The 17,930-nt window shown below is 35.6% G+C and overlaps 1 protein-coding gene across 5 annotated transcripts in view; it reads left to right on the forward strand.

Annotated features, from left to right (window-relative positions):
* Pi4KIIIalpha (phosphatidylinositol 4-kinase III alpha) overlaps window positions 1-17,930 on the forward strand; it is a 195,716-nt gene that overhangs the window by 25,216 nt on the left and 152,570 nt on the right. For 3 of the 5 annotated variants that reach the window (XM_067114211.1, XM_067114213.1, XM_067114212.1), the window contains exons 2-6: window positions 1,685-1,898; window positions 5,195-5,374; window positions 5,705-5,740; window positions 16,014-16,275; window positions 16,488-16,662. In XM_067114211.1, the coding sequence (XP_066970312.1) occupies window positions 1,685-1,898; window positions 5,195-5,374; window positions 5,705-5,740; window positions 16,014-16,275; window positions 16,488-16,662 (867 nt within the window). The remainder of the gene's footprint in view (window positions 1-1,684; window positions 1,899-5,194; window positions 5,375-5,704; window positions 5,741-16,013; window positions 16,276-16,487; window positions 16,663-17,930) is intronic. The other 2 variants (XM_067114214.1, XM_067114215.1) reach the window with 1 other exon arrangement.

A 17,930-nucleotide genomic window follows, 5' to 3' on the forward strand; every position in this document is an offset into this window, starting at 1 on the left:
AGGCGCGTCTCCTAACCTCTGGTGTTCAGTTAAGGATCCGACCTGTCCTTTATCCAAGAATGCATTGGCATTCTACTTGAGAGATATGATTTCTGAGTCATACATTAAGATTCAAGAGGGAGACTTGCCAATTTGCAAGGTTAAAGCCCACAAAATTCGGGCAGTAGCGACTTCGCTTTCCTTGAAGTGGAATTTATCCCTCTCTGCAATTTTGCAATCCACCTTCTGGAGGTGCAAGTCAGTGTTTGCGAATTTTTATCTACGTGATATTGAAACTGTTTATGAGAACTGCAGTACCCTTGGTTCATTATTTATGACTGGCACGTTGTTGGGGGAGGAAGGATAGGGGGTATTTCTTACATTCCTATATCCACTTGCCTTGAATTTAGGTTGTCGAGTTTTGGGAAGTTGGGGTGTACTGAGTACCTGGAGCACCCATCGTTCATTGTCTCATTATGAATGGGTTATGATAACTGGTTTTTTATATGATGTATGTGTAACTTGTTTTTATGGTCTTGGTTTTGGTACTGTGCCCAGGTTAACGGCTTTTGTGTTTTATTGTATGCTTTGGCAGCCATCGGAGTACTCCTTGGCTGCAAAGCCCCACTGATGTAGAGGCTCCTCTGGCTTCACTGCCACGCCACTACGGTCGAGATGAGCTGCGTCAGAGGCAGTATTTTCCTGCTGTAGCTCTCTCACCAGGCAGGTTACCGCAAACATTTTCTCAATGTTTACTACTTGCTATTTCAAAATTCATCTCCAGCTTATTTTTTAAGTAGTACTTGCCCATGCATCCCACCTCCTGTCAATGTGGGATTCAGCTATGTAGTTACTGTACTTGGTAAGTTACTTATATAAAATTGACCTTTTTATGATAAAATAAAGTTTTATACTGTATATACTTACCAAGTAAATACATGATCAGAGCCCTCCTTCCTCCCCTCTCATGGGCATAGGGCATAAATTGATTAGGCTCGTTAGTAGTGTTATATCTATCCTTCCCCGAAAGTGGGTGGGGCGAGTTACCTACGCCAAAATATTGGAACGGTACCGCGAATTTTCAGATTTAAGTTGCCGATAAATAAAATGTAATAGCTATGTAGTTACTTGGTAAGTATATATGAAACTTTATTTTATCATAAAAATGTCATTTTTGATATCTATTTTGTTTTACAAACTTTACAGTGTATTATCAGTGTTTACACCTCTGAAACTTAATAGCTTAACATTTCTACTGTGTGTGTTCTAAAAAGGTAGTAAGGCAAGTACAGTGCCAAACAGTATTCATAAACTCCAAACTGCAATAATTATGTATATTGACCTTAGGTTTGTATGTTAGGAAAAATACAGATTACTTAAAAATTTGTCATATTTGGAAGTGTGTTTGAAGGCATGCTTTGCATTACAATTCAAGAATTGCTTTTGAGTAATCATTTACTCTGTAGGCCTTAATCCTCTTTTATTTGGACCTGGGAATAGTACAGCTCACAATGCAATGTTTTGAATGTTCACAGGTTATAATTTAAAAATATATTTTGTGTACTTTAGTATTTGTCCTTTTAAGAGTTCTGGGAAAGATTTGATGTCATAGATTTCATTGGCAACCTGGAGGTTTGATCTGAACTTGTGAGTGCCGATGTAATATTAGTTGTTCTACTTTTAATTCTTTTCCCTTGACATTTAGGTAGAAAAATTACTGGCATTATGCCCGGGGGAGAGTCATGGTGGGGTGTATCGAATAGATCAGAGGGGCCAAGATGCCGTGGTTGCCCTGGGTGTCTACTTTCTGGAGTCTGGTTTACAACACCAGTCATCCATACTCCAGTATTTCCTCCGTCTCCTCCGTGCACTTCCCAAGGCAGTTTGGCTGGATGAGAAGAAGTTAAATCCAACTGATCGTAAGTGTTATTAAATTCATAACTCACATTTTAAACAATTAAAATTGATGACCAATATACAGGACTGAAATAATTTAAGAGTTTGGTATTATTTTGTTGTTTGATAACAAGCACTGTGGATCATTATGAAAGGGAGGCATTGTGGTTGTTCAATAAAACTTGTTAATGATAAAATGGAAAGATATGGTTTATGTAGTTTTGTTTCTGTTTGTTGTATTTTTATTCTAACAAGTTTTACTGAACACAAAGAATTAATTACTACTGTAAGAGATTTTCTTTGTTAGATTATATGCTTTCTGTAATTGTGAACTGCAGTGAAATACTGGCTTATATGAAAAGCTAGCAAATAATATTTATTATTTCAAAATTATTTTTTACATCAACACCAGTTTTCCTATACAGACCCATCATTGATGTTCTCATTCATGATCTCAGATATCCCCAGATTCAACAGTGTTTTATCTAACAAACAGAGGTAGCAAAATTGTCTCAGTGTTGCACTGTTTGAGCTCGCAGGTTTCCACTAATTACCTTCTTCACTTTTTAAAGTGTGAAAATAAGGCTGGAACATTTGTGGGACTCGGGGTTAGAAATTCACTTTGTGATTGATGGGTATGTAAAAAAATATATTTGTGTGTTATCAAAATGCTTTTTTTCCCCCTCACAGTCCCATTAAGTGATATTCCCAAAATGCAATTTAGATTGGAGGCTGAATTTTAGAATGTCCCAGAGTGTTTGTGTATGCTTGTGGATCATAGTAAAAAACTAGGGGACTTATGAGTCACAAACCAAGGCTCTGATATCTCAGAGGGTTGATCTTATAAGGGACAAACCCATAGTGTAGGCAAAGCACTTTTATTAAGCAGATCTCTTCAGGTTTAGCATAGGAATACTTGTGAGATTTGAATGCTAGTAACCCTAGAAGTCTGTCTCTGTATAGTATCATGAATGGAGGTGGAGTTATGAAGAGGTGGAAGATGAAAAATCCCCGATGATTTCCCCATTAGATAACACTAGGCCTGCCATGACTATTGATCCTAACAAATAGTAATCCAAGCATATGTGCATGGCATCCCTTAACTTAAAGCTAGTAGAAGTGGCTTGTCACTACCATGTACCTACAGTCAAAATAGAGAATTTATTCATGTTGAAAAGCAACACAAGAAGAGAGTGCTCTGATTTCATAGACTAACACTTACCTGTTCTGCTTTGCCATCTTACACATTACTGTAGGGTCTCAGTATGACCTTCTTTAGCCATTGAGTAATTGTATTCCTTAAAACATGCTCTCTTTATTGCCCTGTATGGAGGAACAGTATGCAATTGTCACCCATAGAATCCAGTTCTTTACAGATATTGATGAATAACTGGGATGTCATTTGGGTCATTGCTGTGAAGTCAGGTACAAATGGCAGTCTTACCATTGTCTAACCTTTAGTGTGACTCACTCCCAGAAGTCATATGATTTTTGCTGACCCATCTCAAAGCTCCAGACACCAGCAGAATAATTGTCTTCAGAATAAGATCCAACAGTGATTTCTCCTGGAGTTTCTTTAGAGATTTGGTTAAGACCCTTGAGGAACCTTCTTTTTGTAGTGCTGTATGAGATTCTACAAGTTCACTGAAGAACCAACACCTAGTCCATTTGCAAGAGGGTGGACATGTAATTTTTGGCTGCAGAGACCAACAGCTTCTTGCATTGTCAAAGAAGGAACGAAAGCTATTATCATTGGAGCAGTGGAGTCAGTTAGATCAGTGCTTCTTTTAGTGCACAAACTGGAATTTGCCCCTCTTGGCTTGATAGAGCTTATTGGGTGAAGTCCTTCAAAATCCTTAGTTGGCTGTGGCTGCCTCTTCCCCTGTTGTGAACAGATCTACCTACAGCATTTCCCACATACGCCAAAAACCCATGGAGATTGCCAGATTCAGTGACTGTTCCAACCGTAGGATCTGTTATCCTTTGCTAAATAGCTGTTCACTGTTATGTTGTAATTGAGGAACTATATCAGGGTTGTTTGCCTCTGCCCTTAAAATGTTATTACTTGCTGTCATAGACTCATGGATTGTGTGCCAACCTGATTTCTCAAGTAAGCCACCATCCTGGAGTTGTTGGTCATTTCACCTAAAACCTTATCATTCCAAATGTATGGAGGCCTAAAAAGAAAGCCTTTAACATGAAACTGCTGTGCTGCAACTAACTGTCTGATATAAAAATTGCCAGCCATGACCTCACAAGCTCCAATTGAAATTACTTTAGTCTGAAGCAGCTGTGCTGGACCAGATTTTTCAACAATACAAAAATGCCTGATCATGGATTGTAATAATTTGGCTTGAAAATCAGAATGGTGCTGAACTGGTGGATGAAGAAGGAAACTCTACTGATGCTGTCCCGTTGGACATACCATAGATGTTTCCATCTTGATGTCTGTACCCAGGTGCATAGTACTTGTTGAAGCCAATAGATGTGACCTCTCCCAGTTGACATGAATCTCACCTGCTTACACAGTTGACTTCATAGCAAGACAGTGTCAGAATTTCATCGATGACAGATAGACCTGGACTTCAACATTTTAATTCTTGACATCCAGAGGTGCCAGAAAGTCCCCCATCCTGATGGATCACTACTTCTGCAATGTCAGCTTTACTCTGCTGCTTAAGGCCTGGCGTCTCATAGTGTCACAACTGCATGTCCCAAAGTCCATTGGCTGTGACAGGAATGGTGCTTGCTCAAGAAACAGAAGTCACTAACTAATGTCAACAAAATCTAGCACAGATGGCCATGCAAAACTAAAAAATACACTAGAGTACTGCTAAAGACTGCAGGTATGCAAAGTTCTCAGGATAATTGAAAAACTGTGCATTCATTTGCAGTTAACCTTGCCACAAAACTGGCATTCCAGAGCTAGACACTGATGACTAAAAAATATGTGCTAATGTGTAGAAACCAGACTTTCGTCACTCAAAAAAAAAAAATGTGAAAACTGAAAAAGAATGATGAATTAACCAAAGAATAATGAGAAAAGGTTAGAATAAAAATTAAAATTTTTGATCTTGCAGAGAGAGAGCAAGATTGGAATTCTGGGTAGAGCTCTGAATGGCACTGCAGACTCATAAAAATGAGGAAGAATATTGATGGGCACTTGGTGATCCAAGTGGAATTTCCATGAGTTACACAAAAGACTGCTGAGTTTAAGATATTCAAGACACAAATTTGAGTATTTACGATTAATGGGATGGTGGTGGAACATATTTTTATTGCTTGAATACCAAATTGAGTTTTGATTAAATTATTTCAGGTATCCCTGTTGCTGAACGTTTCAGCTTCTTGCTGACAACACTTTTAAGTGATGTTGCAACCCAGAGTGAAGAAGCCCGAGAAGAAGTTATCAATACCCAAGTTGAAGTTTTAGCCACATTAACAAATGCAATCACACGAGCAGTGCGAGATGAACAGCTGCGTTCAATTAACGGCAAAAGTGAGTCTCTCTCTCAGTTTACCTTTGATAGCAACATAATAATGACTTTTTATACAGTATTCTCTGCTGTGGGCAGTGTATTATTGTTTTTATTTAATTTTTTGAGTTTGCAGTGATTGGTTCTAATTAAAGGTTAAAACAGCAGGTGATCATTCTTTATGACCAGGAATAAAATTTTAACTAAAGTTAATATTGTACATCTACTTTTGTGTTTTATTTATGTTAAGAGATAAGTTAAGTTTTCTGTATTGTTCAGAGTTGATGATGAACCTTATGGATGACTGCATAAAGTGTCATTTTTGTTTTTCATTTTATGTGTGTGCCTCCAAGGGTCATCAATTCACTTTATCCCACCTGAGCTGGCTGGTAAGTTACAGAAGTGCCTCAGAGCTTTACAAATAATGTGAGTGGAGAACTGATTTCTCCAGTCTTATTGCTTTTTGAAGTTTGGTATTTGAAATTAGTTTTGCCTGTACGTTCTTTGTTATAATATCAAAGGTCACCTGGAGGAAGACAGGAGATAATCATTGTCTTTCACGTACATTGAGCACAACGCCATCATAAGTAATTACAGTTCCACAATTATGCACACATGAGACACTTAAGCGCAAGCATACACATGACAGAGTGCTGTACTTGCAATGCCAGAGCAGTGTATCTTGTACTGTACTGTTAAATATTCAAGCTCATGGTATGCCTTATATTAGGCTGATAAATTATACATTTTGCTTATTTACTTACTTTAATTTACAGTATTGTAGACTTAGCTGAACTATGCATCTATTTTTTGGGATGCATAAAATTATTGAGTGAAGTATTCCTTTTTGCTTATTAACAAGGTAGTTTCTATCAGTTTGCTTTACTTCGTATATGTAATTGGGTTTTAGATTGTTTGGGGTATATGGTACTGCTATTTGCAAGTTTGGTTGTTTCCCTTACTTTGCTGAGTACAGTAAGGAAAGGTGTGGGTATAGCATATGGAAGTAAAAAGTAGTGGAATTATTCCTCAGAACAAAGTCACCGGATATACTCTGTAGTTGCAGGAATAATGGCATTGTGCTTTTTATGAATTTCTCAAGCTTCTTTTGTAAACTTTGTGTTACTTTTTAGCGGAGCTGACTAAAAGTTGAGTTCACAGTTCTTCACTGTTTTCTTTTCCCATCACAGAATTATCAGCTGGCTAAAATCTCAGTTTAAGAGAGATTTGAACAGTCATTATATTGAGTCCAAGGCTTTCACAATGTAGAAGCTCTGAGATTGATACATATTCAGGGAACCATGTATGTCTCATCTCCAAGTTTTCCTGATGGCCTTAAATGTATAAGATATTTGTCTTATTTTACTTGAGTGTGCCAGTATCCTTCATTTCCATGTACAGTTTAATATTTAATTTATTTTTATTTAGTTTATGTTCTGTGCAAGTTTAAGTATTTGCTTGATAATATTCTTGTACGTGCAGACATAAAGATGCTAATAAATTGCTTCAGTATTGGTACAGTATGTGTTCTGAGTATGTGACACTAGTGTGATTGGGTAGTGGTAAGGAATAAGGCAGAGGTTCCAAGCTTTGAGTTTTCCTGTGATCCTTTTATTTTTGGAGAGAAATTACCATACATTTTGACAGGTTTCAGTGTATATGTTTTATAAATTTTGTAATTCTTATCATCACACTTGTAGTATTTTACATACTTCTGTACATGTTGCATATTATGTTCAGTTGATTTGCAGTATGAATTTAAGTGATTAAATGAAATTAATAAATTTTACAATCCTTTATGTGGTATGTGTTAGGGTACTGTACACAATGAGTAAAAAGAAATAGAATGATCAAAAGCCATCTTAACTGGTCTTGAGTCATTTACAAAATCATCATGTTAATGGTCATACCTGCTTAGCTATTATAAACTCTTTTCACATTATCTACAAAATACTTTTGGGAAATCACAATGTGGCACCTGTTATGTCAGCAAGCAAATGATGTGCTGTACTATAGTTGAATTGAATATACATACCAAGGAATACATAAGTTTTGTGTTTACAGGCTACCTTTTTTATATATCTTTGTAACCTGAATTTTAAAAAACAGACTAAACAAATCTCCATAGTATGGAAGTGCTTTGCCAAGCAGGGCAAGTAGCTTGCAAGGGAACTATTCAGGAATTATACATTTTAATTTTAGTTTCAGTATTGGTTGAAGAGATTTGTATTTCAAGAGTACAGTATTCTATATTAAGGTTTATATGATTACTTGACCCAGTAACTTGGATTGCAATTTTTTGTATATCTTTAGTATTGGTACCATAATCATAGAAACTCTTTGTTAGAAATGATAAACTCTAGTATTAATGTGCTTAATTTTTAGCCTGGAGTTTATCATTTCAAATTGTTTGTTAGAAATGATAAACTCCAGGCTAAATTAAGCACATTAATACTAGAATTGAACCGTAGATGATAATTGATGAAAAGGAGCATTCTGTGAAAAGTAGATTTTGGATAGACCATTGTTGAACAGGTAAAAGGCAGATCTTGAAGACATGCTTAGAAATAGTGAAGGACAGGTGTAGGTGTAGCACCTTCATCTATAAGCAGAGTTGGCTTATGTTTAATGTCCTTAGTAGAGATCAGTCACAGATCCTCTCAAAAACACAAAAATGATCGATTCTAATTAGGCTTCCCAAATTTCTTGTGAAGATTATCATTTAACCAACATACTGAGCTGAATAAAGTGGTTAGATAAGCAAAAAGAGGCCAGAGAGGATGGATGAAAAGTAAAAGTAGAAAATGGTGCATCTTGAGCTGAAGGAATTCTGCAAAGAACCTGTAATGGTACTGTACTTGTGTTTGAGTGCACTAGAAACTATGGGTGTTATCTTCCTTCAGGCTGAGAGAAGACAATTGAACATTAGAGAATAACATGTCTAGTAGATCTGTCTAATAAAAAAAAAGATTGAAAAGTTGTCCCCTTTATTTATGTATATACTGTGGTATAATTCTGATACATATCCATGTACAGTACAGTACTCTGTATGATATCAGGCACTATAAGATAATGATTAATTAACATTCACTGGTGCCATTAAAGTATTTTCTTAATTTACTATAGATCCCATGAATTTACAGGCTCGTGTTTTGATTTTCGATGAATATAAAATACAGTGCATAGACTTCCATCAATTGGTAAATAATTGCATTTGTGAACTATGGGGAAGCATATGTTGATAAAATAGGTTTTGATGTAGGAAAAACCTATTTTTGGTAGTCGCTGTTGAGTCCTCAAGGAGTTACCCCTCCATGGTCTACCAGAGTTCCTTTGGTGACCACGCTAACATCAAAGAATTCTCTTTAGCTGGTCTCGCGGTCAGGTATTCTGTAGTGGTGGTAAACGCTGTAACACTTGATGGAGTATATAATGGACTCAAAGATAAGGGGACACTTTCCCAGATCTTTACAGTGAGGCTGTATATCCAGGGTTTTCCATCGTCAAAACCTGCTTAGAAGAGGAAGTGATTAATGCCCATGTGCAGTCTGCTGTAGTGCCAACAACAGACCTGACATGGAGTCCAAGAAGCTTACTTTCTGTTGATCATTGCAGGATGATCCCTTGCCCAAATCCCATGCCTTTTGTCAGGGAAGTTGGAGGGTTTTGAGGACTCAACAGTGACTAGGAAAAATAGGTTTTTCCAACATCAAAACCTGTTTTTTAGTACCATAGTCGCTTGTTTTGTCCTCAAGAAGCTTTACAAAGAAATTGACAGGTGATAAAAAAGGCTTAAACTCAATTTTTAACCCCAACACCCCAAAGAAAAAACATTTTTGGTCCGAGATCAAGCCATAAATTTCAAGCCCCATTCTTTATTCCAAATACTCTTCAGGTTTTGATACCAAAGAACAAGAAACTATACATGAACTTATGTTTTATGATGTAGTTCTACAGTGGCTTAACTAAGCATGCTGGGTTTGGGTGCAGTACTGTCACCCTTCTCCCAGTGATAGTTAGCATATTCAACATCAATAAAACTCCTGGTTTTCTGCTGTAGCCCCTAGGGGTTAGGACTAACCATGCCACCTACTGATACACAGTGTAGTTGAATTTGTTCGAGCTTGTGGCAATAATGTTTTTTAAAAATACTGTCTCTGATGACCACCCTGTATATTCAGAGACTTCTTTGAAAGAAACATTTCTGAAAAAGGCCAGTGACATACTGTACTTACTTTCCTAATATCGTGACCTAGGAAAGGAGTGTGGATTTGCCTTTTTAATGAGAGACAATACAAACAATCTCAGCCCTTATAGGGAGAGTGGTTAGTTTATGCTAGGGCGTAGGAGAATCAGACCCTCTGGGTCTGGAACTGGACATAATGTCTTGTCTGCTAATTTGATTCTCTTATCAGAATAGGAAATTTCCTTCTTAAAGGATCCTCATTCTTGGCTAGGAATGGTGGTCCAGGGGACAATAATAATTAATAGTCTGCTGTTTGCATTGATGTATCATCCCCGTCTAAGAGAGTCCAGTTCACTAATACGAGCTCCTAATGCTAATGCATGTCAAGAAGATTGTCTTTTGTAGCATGTGAGTTGTAGTTGTATTGGGTCTGCTGAATTGAGGGGTTGATAGAAGTCTAAGCACCTTTTTCAGGGACCAAGTAACTGGAAGCCTTTCAGGAGCAGGTCTTTGTAGAGCAAAAGACTGTGGAAGGGAAGTGACAACTTCTGCACTAGAATTAATCCCAAATCCATAAAGCAAGGGTTCCGTTAATGCTTCCTTGTATGCCATGATTGTTGTAACTGCAAGACGTTTGTCTTCAAAAAGGTATATAAGAAAATTTAAAAGTGTTTCCATAGAAATCTCAACTGGCCTCTCAGTATGAATATAATCTAACTGTATCTTCCATATGGGTTGGTATTGCTGGATAGATGATGTCCGTAATTTTTGCACTAGGTACCTAGCAATGTTGGGTGAGTAATTTTCAACGGTAGATAAAATTTTAAAAATTCATATGTGAAGGTCTCAGCTCAGAAAGGAGGATGTGTAGATGACTTTCCCTCCTACTGTCTGGGATAGAAAAGCAGATGGTAGTGGAATTGATCTCTTTGCCCATTGTTGAAGTAATAGGAACCAATGCCTGTCTGTCCAATTTGGGCCTATTAAGTAAGCTGTTCCTTTGAAGGTTAGAAGTTTGCTCAAAAACCTTCAAAAGCTTGGACAATGGAAGAAAAAGATATATCGTCCTCCATTTGTTCCAGTCTTGTAGGAAGGCATCTCTTGCTGTTGCTTGACTGTCCAAGTTCAGAGACACATATACTGGGAGTTTGTGATTCTTGTACGTGGCCAACATTAGGCTAATACAGTAGTAGGATATTCCACTAAAAAGGGGTTCCTACTTAATCTGGTTAGGCTACTGCCTGTTCTAGATTTATATCAACTTTAAGGATATAGGCTACATAAGACCCTACTATTATGTAGCCTTAAAGATAGGCTACTGAGTCATAAAAACTAGGTTATTTTATTGAACCTAGGATACTCTTTATATTATTATAATCCTAGGCTTATTTGTTCTTTCTTAGCCTAATATAGGGTATTGTCTAATCCAGATTATTATAGATTGCTCTTAATTGTATAGGCTATATAAAAACAGGAACTTACTAATATGTAACCCTAGGTAGGCTACTATTTTGTCTAACCCAGGTTGTTGTTTATATCCAATCCTAGGCTATTGGGTCTACTATATAAAACAGTAACTCACTAATTTTTAACCTTGTAGCTAGATTATCACTTACTCTAGTGTAGACTACTGCTTAATCCAGATTATTTAATTCACACTTAAGGGTATGGGTTACATAAAACAATTACCTTAGTATGTAGCCTTAACCCTTAATGGATGGGAATCCTCATGTGAGGATTTATAACAGGTTTTGGGTGATGGACGGGAACCCTCATATGAGTATTAATATTACGCGCCATACTGTTTGAATGAATTTGGCAGGAAGGAGTTCATAGCACTTCAGTGGTCCATAAATGACTTATGGCAACTTATTACCTTGGCATAGGAGAAACTTCATCAGTATGCCTTGAGATTTTAGAGGAGGATGTACTACCTCTTTGCAGCTACAGGACATCTTTTGATTTACTTTATTTGCTCATAAATATACCAGGGATTGTTGTTGGTTTTAGTTCTTACCTTTTATGATATAGTATGTCAGCTATAATTGTAATTTTGCAAGGAAAAGTGCAAAGAAATATTAGGAAAAACATGTATACCTCACAAAAAGTTACTGCATCTCCCCATCTTGGTAAATCTCGTAAATATTTTACAACAGATATACTGAGAATTTGTTACTGATTTTAGTTGTAGTCTTTTATGATACTGTGTGAGCTATAATTATAATTTTACAAAATAAAATAAAATAAATTATTAGAAAAAACATGCATAACTTGGTAAAATTATCATATTTTTACAGATATCTTGTAAAAGGGGCCCCACACTAGGTTGTAAATAGTCACTTTCAACTTCTTCTGGAAGGTAGGAAAAATTTTTTGAATTTTTTTCCTAAACCATGTGCATTTGCATATCTTCCTCTTTCCAGTGATGTGTTTTTTCTTAAACTGGCCAACCTTAAAGTTATCCAGTCTTGGGTGTGCTTGATATATATTTAGCCCATCTCCTAAGGATTAAAGCTAGGCTACCATCTCATCCAGCACAGATTACTATTTCATCTAGTCTTAGGTTACGTGGCCTGGGCTAACAATTTAGTCCAATGATGGGATGTTTCATGAAAAGTTATCACGACAGGCTAATTATGTATCATGCAACCCCCCAGACCGGGCAAATTTTAAGGTTGGCCAATTTAAGAAAAAAATACATCGATGGAAAGCGGAAGATATGCAAATGCACATGGTGTAAGAAAAAAAATTCAAAAATATTTTCCCTACCTTCCATGGGAAGTTGAAAGTGACTACAGTATTTACAACCATGTGTGGGGCCTCTTTTACAAAACACTCGTAAATTTTACCAAGTTATACATGTTTTTTCTAAAAATTTATTTTATTTTGTAAAATTATAATTACAGCTCACACAATATCATAAGAGATAAGAACTAAAATTAGTAACAAATTCTGAATATATTTGTTGTAAAATATTTATGCAATTATACTGAGATCAGGAGATGCAGTAACTTTTTTGGAGGTATACTGTACATGTTTTTGTAATATTTCTTTGCACTTTTCTTTACAAAATAACAATTATAACTGACATCATATCATAAAAGATAAGAACTAAAACTAATAGCAGTCCCTGGGTGTATTTATGAGCAAATACAATAAATAACAAAACGTCATGGGAGAGAGAGGAGCAAGACATCCTCCCATCAAGTCAAGAACAATACTGATCTCCCTGAGATACCCACTGATTTATTCATGGGCCATTGAAGTGATGGAAACTCTTTTTTGCCCGATACAGCCAAATCGTATGGTGCAAAATATTAATACTGTACTCCTCTGAGGGGATCCATCCACAACCCAAAACCTTTTTTAGATCCTCTCATGAAGGGATCCATCCACTAAGGTATTGTCTAGTCCTGGATTGTTTAGGTCATGCTTAAGTGTACAGGCTTATTTAAAAGGAACTAATATGTAGCCTTATAGCTAGGTTACCAATTTATTTTGCCATGATATTGTTGTTATCTGATCATTAGGGTCCTTGGTCTAACCAAGGCCACTTAAGGGTATGTAATCCTAGGTTATAGGCTACAGACATCTACTACTAATCTAGTCTAAATTATTCTCATTTACTGCCTAGATTATTGTAGACATCGTATAATCTGAAAGGATTTTCTGCATTAATGATAAGTTGTGGAACATTTCCTTTAGTTAAAACATTTCCTGTAGTTGAAATGACAAATTCTTTCAAAAAATTTGCGCTTTACGAACTAGCAATCAATGATGAGCAAGCGCTGACCATTGATGGCAAGAAATGCCAGGTTCCGGCTTTTCACACAAATTAATTATTAATTCCAAAAGTTTAAACTAAAATTTTAACTGGAACTTATCTTACTATTTTTGGTGTTTCCATGATCCTCGCTAATGAAATCGGAGAAAAATTTCGAATTTTTTCGGGGCACTGGTAATAATAAACTTCAATGCATTGATCAAAGAGAGTAATACTTCTTGGTCTCCATGTCGGGTCCGTTGTTGACACTACAGCAGACTGCGCATGCTCATTAATCACTTCCTCTTCTAAGCAGGTTTTGACGATGGAAGAACCTGGGCATACAGCCTCGCTGTAAAGATTTCGGAAAGTGCCCCCTTATCTTTGAGTCCATTATATACTCCATCAAGTGTTACAGTTTTTATCACTATGACACAATACCTGGCCGCAAGACCAGCTATATGAGAGTTCTTTGACATTAGCTTGGTCACCAAAGGAGCTCTGGTAGACCATGGAGGGTAACTCCTTGAGGACGAAACAAGCGACTACACTGTCAAAAAAAGGATTTATAGTTTAAACACCTTGTGTGCACCAGTAGTATAAATTACTTTGATTTAAGTGAAAAAAGCCCTTAAGATAGAATGACTCAAGTGGGCCAAAGGAAAATGCCATTTTATTATCAAATGTTATGTCCCATATGTAATGTTTTAATATGTACAGATATTTGCACCCTTACTTCTCCATGTTTGTTATGGCTCAGTTCCTCAATCTCCCAGCATCATCTACATGAATTACCTACATGATGCTTGAGCTGCAGCTGGATTACTAGTTTATTTTGCTTACAATAACTTTAAAGAAATTTTTTTCTTATAACTTCAGTACTGTACATATTATTAACCTTTTCAGTCAAGAAGTCTCTGCAAGTCCTGTTTGTTCCAGAACCAGAGCTGCAATAAGCAGTAATTTACTTGATGCCATCTCTCTGAAGTTAATATTTATGCTGTGATGCTTATTCTGGTGCTATTTAAAAGACAAATACTGGTACCATACTTTACTGTGGTATGTTCATAAAAAGCAGAACAATAAACAAAGGGTCAAAACTGCAATAAAATTGTGGGTTGAAAATTGTAGACTCATGCTTTAACATGTATTTCATAACTAACTGAACAGTTGGATTTTGATGATGCTTTATTACATCGTAACTGAGTCAAAGGGTTAACATCTTTTATTTTCTATCTAAGGTGATGAAAAACACTTTCAGAATTATATTTTTTAGGACTAGAGGTATTTTTTAACTCAAAAGCTTGCAAGAAACTTCTGAAGAACTTTTTTGATGTTTTAAATGCACAACGTACAACATAATTGTAACAAGAAATAAACATTTTTGTAGACACTGTTTTCTAATATTTCTCCACAGTTGTTCAATTCAACTTGTGAATCCAGAGGACTTAATTTATATGTAATATTTACAGGTTTAGTTTACTGTATATGTAATTTACAGGTTATCTTAAGTAAAAAATACAATGACGCTAGAGTATCTGTATCTAGAGGGAAATCAGTAACAACAGAACAAACTTTGTCTCTGTGGATGACCTTATTATTCTTCAATAACTAATACAAATTATTTTATACAAGATGTGTACTATATAGTTATTTGCTTAACTTGCCTTTCAGCTTTTTGTTATTCTCATTTTCAGTCTTATCCCTTTATACAATTGTTATGTTTGGCACCTTTATGAGCATTAATTTTCTAGATGAGGGCCATGTAGAAATTATGGTTTCCTGTGACTATATATAAACTGATGTCTTAGCTCCTAACCTATTGTACGTATGATTTGGTCTCACATGAATCTATTTTGTGGTAGGAATTTTTATACCATACCAGCTTAAGTTTAGTGATTGTTGTGTACTAAGATAACAGTCTTGATGAGAGAGGTGTAACGTCTTTTCTGAAATTCAAATAGCTACAAGTAATTCTTGATTAATCAAGATTTTTCATGTTCAGATGCTAAACATCAATGGGAGATTCCATATTTAGTGCTAACTCTTCAGAGCTTTGTTTCTCTTTTTTTTCATTTGGATGAGCTTTTAATGTTACTTCAAGAGTATAACAATTGTTAGTTACTTGGTACATTGAGTCAGACATTGTACACTAAGTAATAGCATTTGCAATTTTGGAAAAATACAAATAAAAACTTCTGAAAGCATAGGAAGTATATACAGTATGATATCTGCTTTTCAGAGTAAAATAAAGAGATAACTCATGAGTCATTTTACTAGCTTAACCTGTAATTTGCATATACAGTAAGATACTTTTGTATATGTATGTGCTCCGTTATTTTTACTCTGAATCACTTTTTATGTCATGCTTTATTTCATTTTTTGCTACTGTATTGCATATATAGCTTGGATATAATAAGTATTTATTGCCATTAGCTTTGTTGAGGCATAGTCTTTGGAAAATGCACCTTTAATATCATATTGTACTGTAATAACTTGGCTGTTGTTGAGCTGCACAAGATATTTTAAATAGTGCATTATCTTGTTCATTTGTATGACTGTACTTTTTTTTTGTAATTCTTGCAGGGGATAGATTGAAAAAACATTTTACATTTCTTTTGTGTATACAGTAGAATTTTCTTTTTCTCATTTGTATGTTGGGAATTTATCAGATATGTGACAGATAAGTAACTAAATCGCCTGTTTATACCAGTTGCCATATGCCGTGGAACAGTACCGGTCTTGCTGGGTCTTGCAAGAGCACTTGGACGTTCTACCTCAGGGGATCCCCTTTTCTTGCGCATTTTTCCCCCAGCCACCATTCCTGCACCAGTGATTTCAGAAGCACCCCAAATGTCAAAGAAGAAGAGCTTCAGTACCTTCAGACCAATAATACCTAGGTCTCTATCTGCTACTCTGCCTTCCAACTTAGATGTTGTTTCTCTTGTAAGTGTGGACAGTGACAGGGACATTGGGTAAGTATATGTTTAGCATAATGTATTTCTTGGTTCATATTTTGTCATGATTTTATTCTGTTTAGTGACCACATAAAGACTAAAGCCACAAAAGCAAAAACTGTGCATAAATTTTGAATTTTGGCAGCATTTCTGAAGTGGATTATTGATTTTCATCCATAGAAAAAATTAATTTTTTGAAAATTTATATGCCCATGTTTTTTTTTATCTAGGTTAAGAATACCCACTGGAGGCCCAAACAAACGGCCATCACTACAGTCTCAGCAGTCTGTGCCATACGATCCAAAAGTGTACTTTTTCCAGAAGTATGGATCAAGTTTTGGAGCAAATTTACCACAGGTTGTAGAATATGACCATACTTTGGTGTTTCCAGTGCAACATTTACAGGTATTTATTTGCTGGTATGATTTTTATCCTTTGGTTATTATTTTTATTTTTTACAGACCATAAAGGAAACCAGAAATTCTCCTGCAGTATCTTATATTAGGGAACTGAAATGGCTTTTAAATGTTGGTATGTTATATAGCACAGTATGTACTTTTGCTGTTACTTCATATACTGTACTGTAATAGAATAACTAAATTATGCAGTTATGGCACATCTCGGGTAAGATTTTGCTCTACAAGTAAAATTCTTTGTGGATGTAGATTAATAATGTGGACATTTTAGGATAATTGCACTTATAATATATTGAACTTGTAAGTTTTAGGTTTTGAAGTCCTGAAGGTAAATTGTATTCATTTGAGTTTGGATACATAGGGTGATTTTAAAAGTATTTCAAGAAATTGGCTAGGTAGTTAACAATGAAAATTAATTTTTTTAAATGTTGAAAATTGCCCTTAGGGAAACATTAGGGTAAAACTGATTTCTTAACCCTTAAACGCCTGTTGGACGTAGCAAACATCGACTAAAATTGTCTGTTGAATGCCGAGTGGACATAGCAAACGTCGACTACAAAAAATTTCAACCTTCGGTCAACTTTGACTCGACCGAAATGGTAAAAAAACGCAATTGTAAGCTAAAACTCTTACATTCTAGTAATATTCAATCATGTACCTTCATTTTGCAACAAATTGGAAGTCTCTAGCACAATATTTCGATTTGTGAATTTTTGAAAAAACTTTTCTTACGCCCATAGCGGTAACTCGGCTGAAAATTTCAGAAATTCTTTCGTCATTTTGTCATAATTTTTGCACTGTTCTATATTAGCTGTTACATAAAGTTTTATATATGAAAATGTGCGCAATTTCATGTACAATACAACAGAAAATAACTCATGGTTGTAGCTTTTATCAGTTTTGAAATATTTTCATATAAATCACGATAACTGCCAAAATTTCAACCTTCGGTCAACTTTGACTCGACCGAAATGGTAAAACGCAATTGTAAGCTAAAACTCTTACATTCTAGTAATATTCAATCATTTACCTTCATTTTTCAACCAATTGGAAGTCTCTAGCACAATATTTGATTTATGGTTTTTGAAAAACTTTTTCCTTACGTCGCGCCAGAAATTCTTTTGTCACGTTGTCGTAATGTTTGCACTGTTTTATATTAGTCGTTACATAATGTTTTATATATGGAAATGTGCGGAATTTCATGTAGAATACAACAGAAAATAACTCATGGTTGTAGCTTTTATCAGTTTTGAAATA

This window comes from Macrobrachium rosenbergii, chromosome 13 (assembly GCF_040412425.1).
Source record: "Macrobrachium rosenbergii isolate ZJJX-2024 chromosome 13, ASM4041242v1, whole genome shotgun sequence".
In the NCBI taxonomy this organism is placed as follows: Eukaryota; Metazoa; Arthropoda; class Malacostraca; order Decapoda; family Palaemonidae; genus Macrobrachium; species Macrobrachium rosenbergii.